This window comes from Crinia signifera, chromosome 1, assembly GCF_055691185.1.
Source record: "Crinia signifera chromosome 1, ASM5569118v1, whole genome shotgun sequence".
Classification (NCBI taxonomy): Eukaryota; Metazoa; Chordata; class Amphibia; order Anura; family Myobatrachidae; genus Crinia; species Crinia signifera.
In genome coordinates, this window is record NC_139217.1 from 452799293 (window position 1) to 452818837 (window position 19545).

Sequence of the window (19545 nt, forward strand, 5' to 3'; positions counted from 1 at the left end):
TCGCGGTGGAGCGTGTCACCTGCTCCACAAAACCTCTGCAGCCGTCACTGTCCGCACCGCAGGAGCCATGTTTCTGGAGCCTACTCTTATTGCTTTCATTAGGAATTTGTCTCCTAGAACATGGCTGCCACCGCTGACAGCCGAGGGTGAACCAGAGACATACTACATAGGACGCCACTATATGGCTAGCAGTGCGCGATGAGCACAGCCCGGTGCTGCTGAGGTAAGTGTATGCGGTTGGTGATGACATTTAGCGGGAAATATATCTTATTTTCAAAAGAGGACAAGTAGAGGCATTGCCCATAGCAACCTATCGTCTTCTACCTATAAGCTTATAGACTATAGTAATTAAATGATAGCTTGAAGCTGATTGATTGCTATGGGAAATGTCTTTTTTTTTTTTTTACAAAAAGGGTTGATATATCTATTTTTTATAATCATCGGAATGTTTGCTATCGGTGGTTACCATCAGTGGTGATTTTGGTAAGTGGCTATTGATGGTTGCAAACTATGTAATTGTTTACCATCGATGGTTTCACCAAATGACGGTCTTACACATTCTTTTGTTGACTGGTTCTTCGTGGCCCAATCAGATTATGAGGGCGGAGCTTCAAATTATAGGGGGTGGAGCTATACTTCATGTCCCGCCACCTTGTAAAAAAACAAAGGAACAAGTGGTTCTGTACCATTGATGGTGAAAAACCAGACAGTCCCCCCCACTGGTTGATGGCAGAAGTACTTACCATGGAATGGGATTATACTGTCGACGCGTATGAAGACGACGGTATTTAGGTCGAAGCCGTTAGTCAGACTGTACGGGTTTATCGAAAGTTTATAGATAGACCGTAGCATGTGATCGATCATAGTAAGGTCGAAATATGCAAGGTCGAACGCTATAAAGGTAGACCACTATTAGGTCGTACAGTATTGTCGACCCTATTATCGACCTAGTTGTTGTCGATCTAAGTACTGTCGATTTATTGTTTGTTCGATGTTCTGAGTTTCGACCTAGTAGTTATCGATGTAAGTACGTTCAATGTATTGCGGTTCGATTTTCGGTGTATCGACCTAGTTGTTGTCGATATAAGTATTGTCGATGTATTGTGTGTTCGATGTTCTGTGTTTCGACCTAGTAGTTGTCGATGTAAGTCCGTTCGATCTATTGCATTTCGATCGTGCGTGTGTCGACCTTGTTGAAGTCGATGTAAGCATAGTCGATGTATGGTATGGTCGGTGTTCTATGTTTGCCGATCATGTTAATGTCGAACTTATGTTACATTCGACCTAAAAGGTTTCGATGTAATGTTACTGTCGACCAATGGAGTGTCTGTGAAGTGGTGGCGACCTAAGTTCGTTCGATCTTCCCGTGATCGACCAAATGACCGTATACCCTTACCATTGCCATAAACCATCGATGATTTGTAAACATTGATGGTTGATGCCCATCCCTAATAACCACAAATTGCTCCTGAGTTCCTCAGTAATGGGCAGTTTTTTTTGTCATTATTATATCCTATTAGGAATTCTACTGTTCTGCTTTAATGCAGAATTTGTGGTAGGTCCCATCTTGTCCAGCTTCTATACTGTGAGTTGTAGTTTCTGATAGTTGCTGGGCCCCAGGAGCAGAAGGCTAAGCTAGGGGCCCCAGGTCTATATGCATGAAGGAATGTATACTGTATAAAGCAGTGTTCTCCCTGTGCTATATTTCTTTGAGTGCTCCCCCGGCAGTGATATGCTCGTCAGACAGCACTTAGAGAAACGTCAATGCAGTGCGGCTTATTGGCTGTGTCACAGAGCAGCTAGCTGTTCGGAGCTACCCCTGCCAAAAGGAGGACACAGGCTGCGCCCTCCACCTCGACACTGGCGGCCCACCTTGTCAGAGCCCACTTTGTGCACAGCTGGAAGCAGGATACCGGCCGTCCCCTCCGCCTCAACCCCAGTCTACCCTACCATTGGAGGCAAGCATGGCAGCTTCCTCCTCTACTGTGTATGCTACACAGTTAGGGTGAGATGTACTAAGCCTTGAAAAGTGTCAGCCAATCAGCTTCTAAATGCCATGTTGCAGGAGGGTTTGATAAATGACAGTTAGGAGCTGATTGGCTGGTCATTTGTCATTCTTCTTTTTATCAGTTTTCAAAGTTACAACATGTGGCCCTTACTGAGCTGGGTACAGGAAGGTCTGCTGCTTACCTGGTGTGGTAGGGTTTGGTCCACAAACCCTTCCCCGGTTACATTGGGAAGGGATCACGTAAAGTTATTGGATGCATACCAGACAACACCTGCGATGCGCCATTATGATGGCATTGGAATGTGCCCAGCGGCGCTCCTTCATCACCTCCCCATTATGTCACACAGATGAATAAGTATATTAAATGTAACATTTGACTTGCCTGCCTTTATGAATACAAAGTTATTTGTATCCTTCTATTTCTAGGACCACGAGTATTGTGCTGCGCAGAATAACCTCTCTTTACACCTGCAGGTTACCTTATGCCCCTGTGTAACATCCCCGGTACGCATCATGTCCTTCCTGTCCCAGGCTGATGCGGACCATGACCAGTACGTCTTCACCTGCAGCCTGGACAACGTCCGCAACCTCTCCAACATCCTGAAGGCCATCCACTTTAAAGACCACGCGTCCTGCTTTGCCACCAGTAATGGACTCAAAGTCACTGTAGAAAATGCTAAATGCCTGCAAGCCAATGCCTTCATTCAGGTATGAGGGGTGGGTTTGCATGTGGGTTACATTTCCTCTGTATTACTGCACTTTTCATTGTATAAAACAGACATTTAATTGTCAGGAGAAGAACATTATTTATTATTTATAAACAGTTTCTTATATAGCGCACACATATTCCGCAGCGCTTTATAGAGAATATTTGCACAGTCACATCAGTCCCTGCCCCTACTACATGTACATGCACACACAGACATTCTAGGGTTAATTTGTTGGGAGCAGTATATTTTTGGATTGTGGGAGGAAACCGGAGTACCCGGAAGAAACCCACGCAAGTACAGGGTGAATATACAAACTCCGCACAGTTAAGGCCATGGTGGGGATCGATCCCAGGACCTCAGTGCTGTGAGGCAATAATGCCAACCATTACACCATCCGTATCTGGAAGTAGATGGCACTAAAGTGAAACTCTATTGCATTTTACTTCTAGGTTTTTAGTATTATATTGAGTACTTGGTACTTATTTCCTAGCACGGCGCCCACGATCTAGATTGTATGTGTCGGGCCAATATCGCAAGCATTGCATGCATCTTATGTGTTTGTGCGGCATAAGATGCGTGCGATGATGCAATCGACAAGATTTTTACATTGGAATCAATGTGAAATGGTCCCTGAGACCCAATTTTACATTTATTCCAATGTAAAAAGCCCCCAAAACCCCAATTTTAATTGCTAACCCCACTCATGGGTGAAATGCCCCCCCATTGTTAACGCCACCCCACTATTGAAGCCAACCCGAAGCGTGGCGAGCCCGCGAGGAGCGGCGGTACGCGTCCTCCAACCTTTTCATACCCCCACTATCCACGTCCGCGTGGAGTTGATTTTATATAGTGTGGCGAGTGCAGCGAGCCACCGAGCCCCAAGCGTGGCGAGCAGACGCGGAATACTTGTGAAGTAGTCTGCGTCCCCTCGCGGGGCGCGCTGTGCTCGCCACGCTTCGGGCTCGGTGGCTCGCTGCACTCGCCACACTATATAAAATCAACTCCACGCCAACGTGGATAGTGGGGGTATGAAAAGGTCGGAGGACGCGTACCGCTGCGCTTGCCGCGCTTCGGGTTGGCGTTGATAGTGCTGGTGGCGTTAACAATGGTTATTGGGGGCTCACGATTTTTATCTTATAGCATCTTATGGATCTCATGGATCTTATGCATCTTATGGATGCATAAGATCCATGAGATGCATAAGATGAGATCCATACAATTAAAAAATCATTTCAATTGTATTGATTGTATGCCTTAAGTAAGGCATACAATCTATGCGATGGGCGCCGTGCTAGGAAATAAGTACCGAGTACTTTATTGTTCTTCTTTGTTTAACAGTGGAATGTTTTTGTTCATTTTAGATACATATTTAATTTACATTTATGGAATAAATCTTTAGTGTTTATTCTCGGACCTTGGGCTTTGTCTGGTCTGGTGCACATGGTCAAATCTTTGTGTAGAAGAATTTGCTTTGATGCAAACGTACATCTAGGCAGTTATGGCTGTCTCAGGAAGCGTACGATAGGGATGGGACGGGAGTGTTCTTTTGTATTTATTTATTTACAGTTTCTTATATAGAGCAGCATATACTGTTACGCTTTACAATTGGAAACAACAGTGATTAAACAAACTGGGTGGTAACAAACCGACATAGAGGTAGGAGGGCCCTGCTCACAAGCTTACAATCTATAGGGATAATAGGAGGGATACATAAGGATAGGATTCCATAGCATGGCAGCCCCACCAGATTACAAGACAGTCCTGATGGGATGCAATTAGATATAAATGCTACTGGAGGTTATGTGGGGGTTCCGGATCATGATAAGCTTGCCTGAAGATGTGAGTTTTCAGGGAACGCTTGAAAGTTTGGAAGGGCATTCCATAGGGTGGGTGCTGCCCGACAAGTTACACACAGTGCAATATGGTCGCTGAGGGATTTTGGCTTATTATCGCTTAGCCACCATAGGACACAGTGTACAGTTTTTACTGACCAGTCAGCATACAATATCGCAGGAGCATGCAACCAGCGACCAATACAGTTGCCCTGAAAACACAGGGGATATGGTCGCTCAGCAACCATTTAGCCAGCAATTATGGCTAATGTCGCCCCATGTGTAAAGGGCTTTAGGGCTTGTTCAAGGAAAATACCTTCATAAGCAGAGTTGGGAATAGCTTAGAACAGACAGATCATTTGTGGGTGCCCAGAGGTTGGTGCGAGTTATGCATGTGGATGATCTGGACGGTCATCAGATCTAGTGAATCACTTGTGATTGGTTACTTGGGAACTGTATTAGGTGCCACTCACACCAGTTCTGCAGCTCACACTGTAATTTTCCCTATTGAGTGTCATTCTCCTAATGAGTTTTGTTATTGATCACAGGCTGGGATATTTCAGGAGTTCAACGTCAAGGAGGAGTCTGTAGTGTTCCGTGTAAATCTCACCGTCCTTCTCGATTGTTTGACTATTTTTGGGACAAGTGCCGCACCAGGTAACCATACTCGCTGTGCTGAATGGCTGTCATCATCTCAGATACAGTATGCATTAAGCTTCAAAAAGTGATTTAAGTGGGGAGTGATAAACAAGCAGCTCCTACCTGCCATTTTTTTCAAACTTAGCCTGTACAATGGCAGGTAGGAGCTGATTGGCTGGTTGTATGTCACTCTCCATGTTATCACTTTTAGAAGCTTAACCCCTTCAGCGGTGGTTGATTTTTAGGGAGCTTTCCCTAAAAAAATAAACAAAAAAAAGCCACGGCTGTGTCACCGGGTCTGGGCAGCGCCGCTGAACCGTCAATCAGCTGCTGCCAGGGGTGTGGTGGTGGAGAGGGAGCCAGGCAGCGCTGAAGCCAGCTGAGCCAGCGATGAACTCAGCAGCGCTGCCCGGTGCTAATCACTGGCAATCCCGAGAATTTTCCGGGCTTGCCAGTCCGGGCATTAAGGCATAGCCCGGAAAATTCTCGGGATTACCAGTGAAAGGGTTAATACATCTGGTACTAAGAGGTGTATTTATCAAGCAGTGTCAACCCCTTTTACATACATTTTCAACTTATAATGGCATTATTGATTTCGGGGCAATTACTAATGGTATTGCTCACCCATGTGGCTGGGAGCGAGGGCATGGAGTGATTTTGGGGTATTTGCTGATTCTGACTTATTGCAATGTTACATGTACGTTCTCTTATCTCTCCAGCTACGGCCACTGCTCTGAAGATGTGCTATCAGGGCTATGGGCACCCCCTCACGTTGTTCCTAGAGGAAGGAGGGGTGGTGACGGTGTGTAAGATTCACACGCAGGAACCGGAGGAAACGCTGGACTTTGATTTCTGTAGCACCAATGTCCTCAATAAAATCATATTGCAGTCGGAGGGACTAAAAGAGGCTTTCTCCGAGCTGGACATGAGCAGCGACTTCCTGCAGATCACCATGTCTCCGGAGAAGCCGTACTTCAGGTATGCACAAGGGCCCCACTGTCTTCAGGTTACTCCACTGTCCCCTACTCCTTGTTTTCACTTCTCATAAAGGGCCTGATTCAGACCCGCTCGCTAGGCAGGGAACAAACACTGCCTAGTGAGCAGGTATGCGCAGCCCCGACCAACACCTGCCGCCCACCCCCGCCGCCCGAATTTCCTGGGTAGCAACGCATCGGCCCACCTGTGTTCCCAGGGGAATGCCCAGCATATTCACAGGAACACCCATAAAAACTGGGCGTTCCACTGCAGCCACTTTCCCCGTCCCAATCCCTACCCGTGCAAACTCCTTGGTGAGTCGCCGTAGGTGCTTCACAGGGGGACTGCACATGGGCAAATACAGGCAGGCGCAGACCACCCACCATCGGAACGGGCCCCTTCTGAGTGGGTCTGAATTATGCCCAAAATACAGAATAGTCTTCCTGAAGGTTTTGTGTATCTGCTGTATACTGACATTACTTCCGTAATCCAGATTGGGGCTTATGTCTTAAGGTGGACATACACACGCAGATTTATCTTCAGATCTGGCTGGTTGGAACAAAAACATGGTTATGGATGTGAGCAAATGACAGTTGACCATTTGCTTGGAAATGCTGGAAAACAGACAAACTGTCACTCATCCATAACCATGTTTTTGTTCCAACCAGCCAGATCTGAATATAAATCTTACTAGTGTATGGGCACCTTTACACATGAGGGTATATTTACTAAGGTGTGGGTTTTTAATAGGGGATGTGTTGTTCATATCAACCAATGAGATTATAAGTATTTATATATAGCACCATTTAGAACATGAGCTGGCATCCTATTGGTTGCTATAGGCAACCTCTCCACTTCTAAAAACCTACACTTTAGTTCTGTGTATAACCTGTGATCTGTCATCCCTGTATAATAGGTTGTCCACATTCGGTAATGCCGGAAGCGCCCACTTGGACTATCCTAAGGATTCTGATCTTATTGAAGCGTTTCACTGCACTCAGAGCCAGACAAACAGGTAACGGGACTGGTGTATTTACTGTTCACCCTCTGCATACACACAGCGCAGCTGCATTGTGCGCGGCAGCAATGCTCCCATCAATGCCGTCTATTCAGGGACAATGCACATATTTCACTGGTTATTATTCTTATCCTTTATTTATGTGGCACCAAAAAGGTTCCACGGCACCAAAGTACATAAATAAGTGAACAAACCAAGAAAACAGCAACTTGCAGTACAAGACAATGTATGAACAGTACATGGTATATAGACATTGATGCATCAGCGGACCTGACACTGAAATAAGAAGCAGGGTGGCAGAAAATGATGGTTAGGTGCCGTTGTATGGAGTAGAAGATAGGCTGAGTAAGCGCATGAGGGTAGAGGGCTCGGCTCATGAGAGCTACATTCTAAAGGCGAGACAGACCTGAGTGACACGGCTGGGGTAGACCAAACTGTGGCCCTCCCGCTGTTTAGAAACTACACATCCCAGCATGCCTTGCCATAGTTTTAACATTCCCTAATAGCAAAACTGTTGCAAGGCATGATGGGACTTGTAGTTTCACAACAGCTGGAGGGCCATAGTTCGGACATGCCTGGGGTAGACAGTGAGGCCAAAATGTACTAAGATGGGAGTTTGACATGTGGGTTGTTGCTATGGGCAACCAATCAGAATCTACTTCTAATGTATTTAGCACCTTCTGGAAAATAATAGATAGTATCTGATTGGTTGCCTATAGCAACATCCCATGTGAAACAGAACGCCCATCTTTAGTAAGGGTTAGGATGAGATTCATCTGGGTTTGGCAAAGTAGTGGGTGTCTCGAGAGCACATTTGAAGTTTTAGCGAGAGGTAGAGAATTCCAGAGAAAGGGAGCAGCATGTGAGAAGTCTTAGAGGTAGGAGTGGGAGGAAATCATCAGTAGGTAGGAGAGACAGTGCGCATTTTTGGAATGAAGAGGGGTGGACAGGAATGTAAAGGGAGATAAGATCAGAGATGTAAAGGATGAGGCCCTTATAAGTGAGTGTGCAAGGTTTGAATTGGATACTGAAGGGGAACGAATGTAGAGCTTGTAGGAGAGAGAATAGGGACATGGCCCTGTTTGGAGACTAAGATGCGCTGGGTATCTGCATTAAGGAAGAATAGAGTGGTGAGAGGAAGTATTTAGGGAGACCAAATAGGGGGCCTCCCTCACTTGGGGGCTTGAGGAGATGATGGTTTTGTCAATAGATTGTTAAATTGTAGGAAGTAAGCTTATGCAGGTGGGTGGGAAGATGATCAGCTCTGTCTTAAGAAAGTGCTGGGACATCCAGGAAGAGATGGCAGAGAGACAGGTGGAGATTACAGTGGGGACAGAGGAGAAGAGGTGAGTGGAGGAAACTATAGGGGAAAAGTGAGCAACGTTTATAACAACAACTTGTATAACTATAGTGAGCCACATGTAATATTGTATACTGACTACATGATGGAAGACTGTAGTACTGCATGGCCCCACATAGAATATATTTTGGTTTGTGAATAATGGACCTGGAAACAGAGCTGAGCCTGCACTGCTTTATGTAGTGTTCATTCTAGCACCGCACATGTTTCAAAACCCTTGGAGTTCCTCTTCCCTGCCTGGGGTGTCGCTCTCTGCTGTAATGCTTCTAGCACAGTGTGGTCTGTAATTCAGCACTGATATGCAGACCAGACCTGTGCTAGAAGCACCACAGCAGAGAGCAGCGCCCCATACTGAGAAGAGGAACTGCACAGGTTTTAGAAGATGCCGGGTGCTAGAAAGATCTCTACTTTATGTATACAGCTGTGTTTACTGCATATATTCCTGTTTCTTCCAGATATAAAATCTCTTTGCTGAAGCCATCTACTAAGGCCCTGGCCCTGTCCTGCAAGGTGTCTATTCGGACTGACAACAGAGGCTTCCTGTCACTACAGTACATGGTCCGGAACGAGGATGGACAAATCAACTTTGTGGAGTATTACTGCTGTCCGGATGAGGATGTGGAAGCGGCAGAATCATAGATTCAGCGCCTTACGCTTATCTGGCTCCTAGGCTCCTCCTTTCTCTCATAAGGCTTCCAGGTTCCTCCTTCGTATTTGACTCCCAGGCTCCTCCTCCTTCTCATTTGACTCCCGGGCTCCTCCTTCCCCCTTATCCATCTCCCAGGCTCCTCCTTCTTCTCATTTGGCTCCCATGTTCCTCTTCTGATTTGGCTCCTGGGCTCCCTCTTCCTCTCATTTGGCTCCCAGGCTCCTTTAGCAGAGTCTAATCTGCAGCTTCTTCAGAGTCTTTGTCACTAGATAAACAGATCTATACAGATATCCACATACCATCATGGGCACAATGGCTGCATCATCTGCCTGGTATCAGCCAATTGGACTCCCTAGAAATAAATCTTACTCAGGATGGCGTATATCTGCCCCAATAAATACTGTACAGAAAAATGTATAGGCCGGATACAGTCTTTTAGGATGTATCTTACCAATTATTATATATATTTACAATTTAAATGTGAGAATGGATCAACTTTAAGTTATATATGCAACATGGGATCATTTCATTTTATGGGGTGTAATCCTTCGGTATAACCGTATATTAATGGTTATATTGAGGTGTATATATATGATTTCCAGTAAGTTACACCTCAGAATTAGGTTATGGACCAGTGCACCGACATGGTGTGTGATTCCCAGCCAGGCTCCTGGGATGTGATCCTCAGGAAAGACAATGGGTGCAAGCTGACAGGCTTCAGTCTCCTCCGTAACATATTGGGGGAGGTGTTTATATGTACAGTACTTATATAGTTGTTTCTCCTTTTCTATTTTGTCTCCAAATATCTTTTCCGTTGTATTGTTTGCGCCTCTGAATATACAAGAGGATACTTTTTTGTATAAGATTATATTTTGGTTCTAATAAAGATTTTATAAAACCTATTATTTTCTGTACGGCTGATCTTTACGTAGTCCTTTAGGGCTTAATAAAAGATGCTTATTAAGATAAGGCCCAGGGTAAACTCATTCCTAGCAGTCTGTTGGCGGTCCTAGACACGAAGGGCTAATTGGGGTAGATCTGGTCATTTGGGGCACAGACAAACAAAATAATAGTAAAGCCCAATAACAAATTCCCATTTGCTGTGCAGAAGTATTGGCCATTGATATTAAAAAGACCAATATCCTGTAGAATGGATTTTATTGGACTACGATATACATATACTAATCAGTGCTTTTCAAAGCTGTGGTGTTTGCAGTGGTTTCAGCTAGTGGATTTAACTAGGCATGGGTGTCAGACCAGAGCCTAAATTACATGCGTATATATGTTACTAATAACAATAACAAAATGATTCAGAGGTTTATCAGATAAGTATACTGTATAACTGCGATAGTATAATAAAAATGGGGGAGGACCTTTTCTCTATACACAGCAGACTTCTGACCTACAATCCAGGATGGGGAACTTTTGACCTTCCAGCTGTCCAACTACATATCCCAGCATGCACTGCAACAGTTTTAGCATGACCAAATAAAAAAATGTAGCAGGGCATGCTGGGATGTGTAGTTCAACAACAGCTTGAGGGCCAAAAGTTCCCTTGCCCTGCTCTAAGGTCACTGAGCCCAGTCTACGGCTGTTTTTGTGGAGTGCTGAGGCCAGGATTTACATCAAAAGATGGAACTTTCCAGGCCTCTTGGTTGGCGCTGCTGTAGCTGGCCTCGATGGTGTTGCGGGCTAATCGATGTTTCTTTCTTTATGAAAAGATTCTCTGTAAAACACTTCAAATCCACACCCAGTTCTTGTCCAAGGGCACTAGTATGTGAGCGACATGGAGACGGAATCACGTCATTGTGGCTCCTCCGCTTCCTTAGGGGTGTACATTGACCATTGATGGTCTGGCCATGGTGAGTGGTTTCACCATGAATGGGGTGCCACCCTAGTAAAACCACTAGTGGATGATCCTTGATGGTGAGCTCCGGCCCCACTACGAGCATGTGCGCTCTCTGTGCATTTGTATAGCCAAACCACTGAGGTCATAGCTAATTACTGGTAATATCAAAGCATTAACAGTCGATGGTCATCACTACCCCTCACTGTTTAATGCTGCGATTTGTGTCATTTTCAGGTGGATGAGCGGCCATGTGATTCACATCATCAATCCCCCGGGTCGCCCACTTCTCTCAGGATATGTGAGGCATGCAAGATATTGCCCTACTCTTTCGAGAGACTGAGAAAGTTTCCTGTTCATCCTGGTAGTCTTGGCAACCAAGTGCAAAATAAGCCACATGGTACCAATAAACAGGATTTCCCATTACAGCCTATATCTACAGCAAATATCTTCCATTAAGACTAGTTATTACAGGGCCGTAACTAGGGGGGGGGCTGGGGGGTCACGCGCGCTGGAGGTGGGGGGCGCAATACTGTCACTGTCCCTGAAGGGGTCCCCAAGGACGCGCTGTGCTGCGCCTGAACCCGGATGCGGGGTACCTGGCTGTCCTGTCTATGTGCCCCGCTCGGCGCTCAGTCACAGCCGCCTGTCACAATAGAGAATCTATTGAGTGACAGGCGGCTGTGACTATGAGCGCCAAGCGTTGCACAGCACCGCGCGGGGACTGGCCGGCTGATGGATGGAGGCGGACCACAGTGGACCCAGCGGTGGAGGCGGAGCAGCACTGTGTGACTGACTGCCTGCCTGGTAGTGCCTCCCCCTCCTGCTGTCGGGATTGACCACCCAGGGGACAGAGGAGGGACCCGGGCTTATATGCAGGCCTGTTCCAATGGCTGTGGTCGCGGGAATAGAGGTGCAGGAAAGCAGCCTCAGGCTCGGCCGGCACCTGGAGAGCGGCAGCCAGGGAACGCAGACTCGAGCAGCAGCCTCCAGCCCCTGGTAGGAACGAGACCAGCCTTCTCCCCACTTTCTCCACTTCCACCTGTCACCTCACCCCAGCAACCCAACCCTCTAACCCACCATCACCTCATGCCCTCTCACTCCCTCTTGCACCCTGTCAGCTCGCTCCCCATCAGCTCGGCCCCTTTCATTCCCATTGCCTCCAGCCCTCTTGCCCCCCTATAATCACACTCTGTCAGCTTACCTCCCCCCCTTTGCATGCCCTGAGGATGTAAACCCCTGGCCCTGAGCATGTAAACCCCTGGCCCTGAGCATGTAAACCCCTGGCCCTGAGCATGTAAACCCCTGGCCCTGAGCATGTAAACCCCTGTCCCTGAGCATGTAAACCCCTGGCCCTGAGCATGTAACCCCAAACCCTGATCATGTAAACCCTAGCAATGTAGGTAATTGGCACTTATGTGGCATAATATATAACGGGCATTACCGTGTGTGGCCTATTGTGTAATGGGCATTACGGTGTGTGCTATAATGTGTACTGGGCATTATGGTGTGTGCTATAATGTGTACTGGGCATTACGGTGTATGCTATAATGTGTACTGGGCATTACGGTGTGTGCTATAATGTGTACTGGGCAATATGGCGTGTGCTATAATGTGTACTGGGCATTACGGTTTGTGGTGTAATGTGCTCTGGGCATTACGGTTTGTTGTGTAATGTGCTCTGGGCATTACGGTGTGTGCTGGAATGTGTACTGGGCATTACGGTGTGCTCTATAATGTGAATTGATACTACTACAGTATATGACCACACCACTCCCCCCAAAAACAAAAACATGCCCTAAATTTTTAACGCGCGCCTACGGCGCGCACTGTCCCTGTTTGATGTCGCCCTTTTGCTGTCTGTAAGCACATAAATGGCTTCTGATTAATGTTTTTCTTTAAAAAAAATTTGGGGGGGGGGGGGGCACTAAATGGATGTCTTGCCCCGGGCACCAGAAACCCTAGTTTCGGCCCTGGTTATTATACACTATACAGTATGTGTCCTATTCGCAATCCAGTGAAGCTACAGAATTTTGAGCAGTGATGTTACACACGTAGCCTCCAGCAGAGGGCGCCTTCCCTAATGAATTACACATTCACAAGAGAATCATCGAGTTTGGCGTGCGGTATAGAAAGGTCGCACAGCAGCTTCCGGGAGAAAGAAAGATGGCGGCGCACCGAAGGAAACGTGGCTCCAATGCCCGGGCTGCACCGCCGAACAAGAAGGTGAAATTAGAGAAAAATGAGGCTGGGACGGAGGCAGCTGCCACTGCTGGGGAGGAGTTCACCATCCCGGCCCCAGTGTCGGAGGTAAGAGCCAAGCAACGGGGCCCTCTGGCAGCTTTGGGGCTAACTGCTTCTGTAAAGCTGGAGGAGGCATGGTGCCCAAGAGATATCATCTAATACTGTCTGTCTATCCATACATACATATTTCCTACCTACAATCTCTCAGAATAAAGTGCTGGATAAGGCAGCTGCTATCTGTATAGTGAGTACCAGCACTCTGTATAGAGTGCACTGTGTAATCTGTGTTGCTGCTCTTGCAGGGGAAGTGGAAGAACAAGGAGCGGGTGCTTATATTCTCTTCCCGCGGCATCAATTTCCGCACCAGGCATTTGATGCAGGACTTAAGAACGTTAATGCCACACTCCAAAGCAGGTAAGTCCCTGCTGTGGGATTGGGTGTGCAGGGTTGTCCGTGACTGCCGATCCCAGAACGCAGGAGGCAGACACTCTGTACTGTGCAGCATAAAGCATGGTATTGGTGTGGTAACTGTGAACTTGCTGGGAAAGTTGTGTATTTAACGTGTGGCTGGCTTAGTGAAAAGTGCCTTGCCTGCACAGTCTATTTGGCTGGGCGATAGCAATGCCGAGCATCGCTATCGCCTGCTGTTCATGGTGGTTTTATCGGGTGGTGATGTCACATTCAGTTCTGCAGTGAGGAGGGGGGGAATATGCCAGGGCATATATGCAACCTGTTCTTGTCCATTATAAGTTAAATATGTATGAATGATGGTGAATAATGTCCATAAAACTCATTTCTGCATGGAAAGTGACACATCACATTTTATTTTCCTGCGATGCAAGGTGTGTTCCCGTGCACCTTGTATCACAGATCCTACGGGCGGCCATGAATTTTTATTGCAGCCATGACTGGGATCCCATATGATACACTGTATGCAGCCTTTTGCATTCAATGTATCATATGCGATCCTGCTGCCCAATCAGTTGGCGGGTTATCGCTTGTGAGGTACTGCATGCGATACCTCGCCCTAGTGGATGGGGGCCTTAAGAACAGTTTGTCACATAAAGGTCTGGTAACTGCGATTCTGTCTTTAAGTTGTAACTAGATCTGTTAGAAATGACAACGGTGTATAAATCCAGACCTTTACCTACAATACTAACACAATATATTATACTCTCGCTCTTATTCTTGCTTTTTTTTTTATTTTATTTTTTTACCTTTCAGATTCGAAAATGGATCGTAAAGATAAGCTGTTTGTGATCAATGAGGTACGTGCCACCAATCTACTGCCACTGAATTTCTGTCATCATGTGTATGCAGTATCTATGGCATGACAAGGGCTAAAAACCAGCCCTGGCATTTACATTATAATGGCCCATCTCGGCAATGGTGTCCAGCTCCTGGCTCCCAGGATTACATGACATCATGGCCAATTTACGTGTATCCTGCCGAGCAGAGTGATCTGCCAGCCCTCCAAACGTGTGTGCCTGACTGCTAACCCAGACCAGCCCATATCCAGAAAGTCTGCCAAGCAGATTGCCTGGAAGGCACAGCTGCATGGCAAGGCCTCCGATCGGTCCAGTCCGTCAGCCCAGATGGCTGGAGCTATTCATCTTAAGGTTTATTGCGCCCACTAGAGTATGCGTGAAGTTTTCTGGTATACCCTCTGCTAAGAGAGCAATCTTAGGAGTAGATGTATGAAGCGGTGATAAGGGAGGAGAAGTGATAAAGTGCCTAGTACTTTATCACCGGCCAATCAGCTCCTGACTGTCCCTTTTTAAACCCAGCCTGTAACTTAAGTCAGGAGCTGATTGGCCGCTGATAAAGTACCAGGCACTTTATCACTTCTCCTCTCTTGTCACTGCTTCATACATCTACCCCAGTGTGGTGTATGAGTAACTGCTGTGTAAGGGGCATTGAGGAGACACTCAGCGACTGCTGTAGCAGGGTGACTGTTCTGAGTCTGTAGTGCAGGCATGTCTAAACTATGGCCCTCCAGCTATTGTGAAACTACAAGTTCCATCATGCCTTGCCACAGTTTTGCTATTGGGGAACGCTAAAACTATGGTTTCACAACATTGCCTGCTGTAGTGGGTATAATGTCATCCATATATGTAACCCTAAGAATACCAGGTATCTGGCATTTAACATCCCACAAGGCTGAAGTCACATACCAAGAGGCTGGTGCTGACCATTATGCTGTGGAGGTGCCCGTTGTACTGTTGTGTGCAGTTGTAGAAGTGTTAATATGTCAGGATACAAAGTGTCTGCTCTTTCTTATTCGTGCTTGTCTTTGGCATAGGTCTGTGAGATGAAAAACTGCAACAAATGCATTTATTTTGAAGCCAAGAAGAAGCAGGATTTGTATATGTGGTAAGTAAGCACCGATGGAAACAAATCATTATTCCGCTAGCTCTAAGAGGGCATATTACACTGCCGATAACATCATCTTATTTCATGTTCTTCAATGTTTCCAATAATTCAGGTTATCAAACTCCCCCGAGGGACCATCCGCAAAGTTCCTGGTTCAGAATAGTAAGTCAGCTAGTTGTGCTCCTGTTGTATATGTGTTGTCACATTAACCCCAATGTGCATTTGTGATGGGAAATATAGATCATACACCCCGATAGGGAAAGTTACTGATAACATAAATGTAATTATTCTACAGGCTGTGGAATGAGTGCTGTTTAAATCATTGTAAATAAATGAGTGGTAAGCTTCAGAAAAGAATTGACTTAGTGTAGAATCTACAGTGTTATTGCTGGGGAAAGTGTAGCACACAACCACTAGAGGGCAGTGTAATATTGTCTCGGCTCATCTGTCTTGTTGCTAATGCTATATCATTTATTGTTCCAGTTCATACTCTGGCAGAGCTGAAAATGACTGGAAACTGCCTGAAAGGCTCACGCCCTCTACTCTCCTTTCATCCGGTTAGTATCTAATAATGTTCTTATAATGGCAGAAAACGGTACACAATCAAAAAGGGGTCATGTGTAAAAAGGGAGTGGCCACAGGTAAAGGGGACGTGGCCATGTTCCCTTTCCGAATCATTACATTTCCGAATCATTAAATTCTGCATAGTCACGTCATCTGTGGAAACACTTTTATACATTGCCACCATAAATTATGAGGGTGAGACAGCCCCGAGACTAGGCTGCTGTGCAGTCCGAGTGACTGACAATAGTGAGTCCCCCACTACATCTGTGCAGTCGGATGCAGCTCCCCTCACCAGTGCCTGGTCACCAGGCTGCTCACAGATCGCTCCGGTGGTGGCAGCAACGTCGTCTTTGCAGTCCGGCAGCCACAGGTCATTTGGTGCGGCTGATGGCTCTAGACTGGCGGTGGCATCCAGATATTGGATACATGCCAGCGGGCAACCTCCTGTGTGCACAGCTCTGCGGGAGCGGGACCACGGGCTTAGCTAACGTCATGAGCAGATTCCGTTGCGCTTTACAATAGTAGACAGTGATAAAACAAACTGGGTAACAACAGACAGACTTGGAGGTAGGAGGGCCCTGCTGCAAGCTCACAATCTATAGGGACATAGGAGGGAAACACACGGACAGGCACCAGTAATAGCATAGCAGTCCCACCAAGTTACAGAACGGAAGGTATATAATACATAAGTGCCTCAGATGGTGGTTATGTGGGCGGTAACTAAATGAAAATCCCTGCCCGCTCATTGGCTGTTATCCATTTGTAGCTGCTCATCCATTGGGCCAGCTCTTACATTACTAGTCTTGCCATCGATAATCTGTTCCCACCATAGCTGTATTGTGGGCTGCTAATTGTTACTTGTATCTGGGTATGGCTACTGTATCACCCTGTTACTGGCTGTATCTGCACGGCGCTGTGGACCACTTGTGGCACCATATAAATAGTGTAATAATAATTCTATAGCCTGCTGCTATTCCCATGAGTGTGACATCCTGAGTTTAGGCCAAGAGAGCTGCAGTGTGCGAGATAGCAATACATATACCCCCAGTGTGAGCACAACCTGTATCTTCTGCTCCCTCCTGACCTGTCATTACTCTGCAGGCGTTTGATCGGGATCCCTACCTGTCGCTGCTGAAGGAACTCTTTATACAGGTAACAAATGTTCCCGTGTTTGTGTGTGCAGCGTGCCAGGCACTGATCACTCAGACCTTCACTTATCTGTAACCTTCACTGCAGATATTCGGAACCCCGAGATATCACCCCAAGAGCCAACCCTTTGTGGACCATGTTATCACCTTCTCCGTAGCCGACAAGAGGATCTGGTTCCGGAATTATCAGGTCAGTAGCAAAACGTTATGTCATTTACGAATGTCGCTTCATCCGGGTTTTTTTATTTATTTCTTTTTTTGTGCTGCTAACTGTAAAATAAGAGTTAGTCCTTTGTTAGCAGGAAGCTGCTCCAATGTGGTGTTAGACCGGTAGCACCAGGGCCCGCCTGGTTATATCCACCAACAGATTTGCTTTAAAAGTCTATGGTTATGTATTAAGGTCACTCCCAAGTAACCCTGGAGACAGGTGAAATCTGTGCAGTGTTATAGCCCCTTCCTCCACTAAGCTTCATAAAGTGGAGAGTGATAAACCACCAGCCAATCCGCTTGCTACCTGTCATTTGTCAAACCTAGCCTGTAACATGGCAGTTAGGATCTGATTGGCTGGCTATTTAGCGCTTTCCATTTTATCACTTTTTTTTTGAAGCTTGATACATCTGGCCCTTAGTGAGTTAAAAAAAAACCTGTACACCCACCAATCCTTAATAGCTTGTTGTTCCTGTATGTATCATCCTGTGTAAAGTTACCCATCATCCCATCCCCATAGTGTGTCTGCATTTATTTATTTTTTCCTCATTCTGTGTCCTCCTTCTGCTCCCCAGATTATAGAGGAAGATGCGTCGCTGGTGGAAATTGGGCCTCGACTTGTGCTCAACCTCATCAAGATTTTCCAAGGCAGTTTTGGAGGGCCGACACTATACGAAAACCCCCACTACCAGTCCCCTAACATGGTACAACCACCATTTTGACTACTGGCGGAGTCAATGCAATAAGGACATTACAGCAATAATCTTATGTTCAGTGCTTCATGTTCTAGTCATTAATGTCACTTGAAGGATTGCAGACAATTCTGTCCTGTTTCCAAAAACACACAATGGGCCTGATTCACATCTGCTGGCAAGGGTGCAAATTTTTACAGATGCACATAACCATGCTGCACTGCAGCTGGGCAGATGTAACATGTGTGCAGGGAAAATACTGGCTTTTTTTTTGTATTCTACCTCTGGAATTTAGATGTCAGTTTGAACACACCCCACCCAAATCTAACTCTGCACATGTTACATTGCAGCACGGTTTTGTCAATCAGTCTGGACTGAGTCCGATGAGTTTCCTGTTCCTGTATTTGAGCAAGTGATTATGGGGTTATAATGACTTGACATACAGATGGGGCCGTTCTTTCCCTTGGCACAAACAGGCCAAATTCTAGTATCTGCCATGAGTGGAGCGCGTGAGCGTCTCCGAAGTGTGCGCCCCGTTCACTGGCTGGCGATGGTGCGGGTTGGTGGATGGCGCAATGGGTAACTGCTCCCTCTATAGAAGGCCACAGCCATTGTAATATTGATGCATAAAAGAAAGGTGTTAGACTAGTGATGGAACCCAATATCATTAGTTGTTTGAGGTTTTTTTGTTACATGTTCGATTTGTGTGATTTAAAGTTGTTGTTTTGTTTCAGCATCGGCGTATAATCCGGTTGACCACCGCAGCCAAGGTTCGGGAGAAGCAGCAAGTGAAGGAGCTGCAGAAGGTTAAGAGGGTTGAGGAGAAAGCGGTTATTCCTCCTGACCCCACCGAGGAGGTCTTCGCCACCCCAGCCGAAAAGAAGCCCCAGCTCATTGAGACACAGGCGCCTTTAGCCAAACCCAGAGTGAAGCGGAAGGATAAGAAGTTCAAACGCCAGCGGCTGACTAAAAAACATGCTTGAACTGTGGGAAGGGGGAGATACAGGGATCCGTGTATGTTTTATACAATAAAAAGTGGGAAAACTATTTATTCAGTCTCATCCTTCCTGAGCAGTATGTCACTTTTATTTTTTGGGGTTATTTCATGTAAATCACCATAAGGATGGGAACAATGTCTTCTACAGTCTTCAGTTGCCATTTCTTTGTCACTCTGGAATACTTGGCATCAGTTTTGTAAATGTACCAACTTCATTATTCTATTGTCCTGTAACTGGACCGGACGGATTGTGGAACTTATTTCTTTCATAGGTGCTGGGAAA

At 46.3% G+C, this 19545-nt stretch overlaps 2 protein-coding genes across 3 annotated transcripts; both read left to right on the forward strand.

The window, feature by feature from the left end:
* Positions 1-9: 9 nt before the first annotated feature.
* On the forward strand, positions 10-10066 carry RAD1 (RAD1 checkpoint DNA exonuclease). Of its 2 annotated transcripts, none has more exons than XM_083154980.1 (6): positions 10-223; positions 2483-2716; positions 5099-5207; positions 5909-6167; positions 7081-7179; positions 8998-10065. In XM_083154980.1, exons 2-6 carry the CDS (start codon positions 2522-2524, stop codon positions 9179-9181), a joined length of 846 nt encoding a protein of 281 aa, XP_083011106.1. In that variant the 5' UTR covers positions 10-223; positions 2483-2521; the 3' UTR covers positions 9182-10065. The 2 variants fall into 2 exon arrangements, with proteins under 2 accessions (XP_083011106.1, XP_083011111.1); XM_083154985.1 differs by lacking the exon at positions 10-223 and adding an exon at positions 353-483 and having other exon boundaries at positions 8998-10066.
* Positions 10067-13151: 3085 nt separating this feature from the next.
* Positions 13152-19312, forward strand: BRIX1 (biogenesis of ribosomes BRX1). Its single transcript, XM_083154987.1, has 10 exons — positions 13152-13347; positions 13584-13695; positions 14506-14549; positions 15584-15654; positions 15767-15816; positions 16138-16211; positions 17320-17370; positions 17455-17556; positions 18149-18277; positions 19000-19312. Exons 1-10 carry the CDS (start codon positions 13204-13206, stop codon positions 19246-19248), a joined length of 1026 nt encoding a protein of 341 aa, XP_083011113.1. The 5' UTR covers positions 13152-13203; the 3' UTR covers positions 19249-19312.
* The last annotated feature ends 233 nt before the right edge of the window (positions 19313-19545 follow it).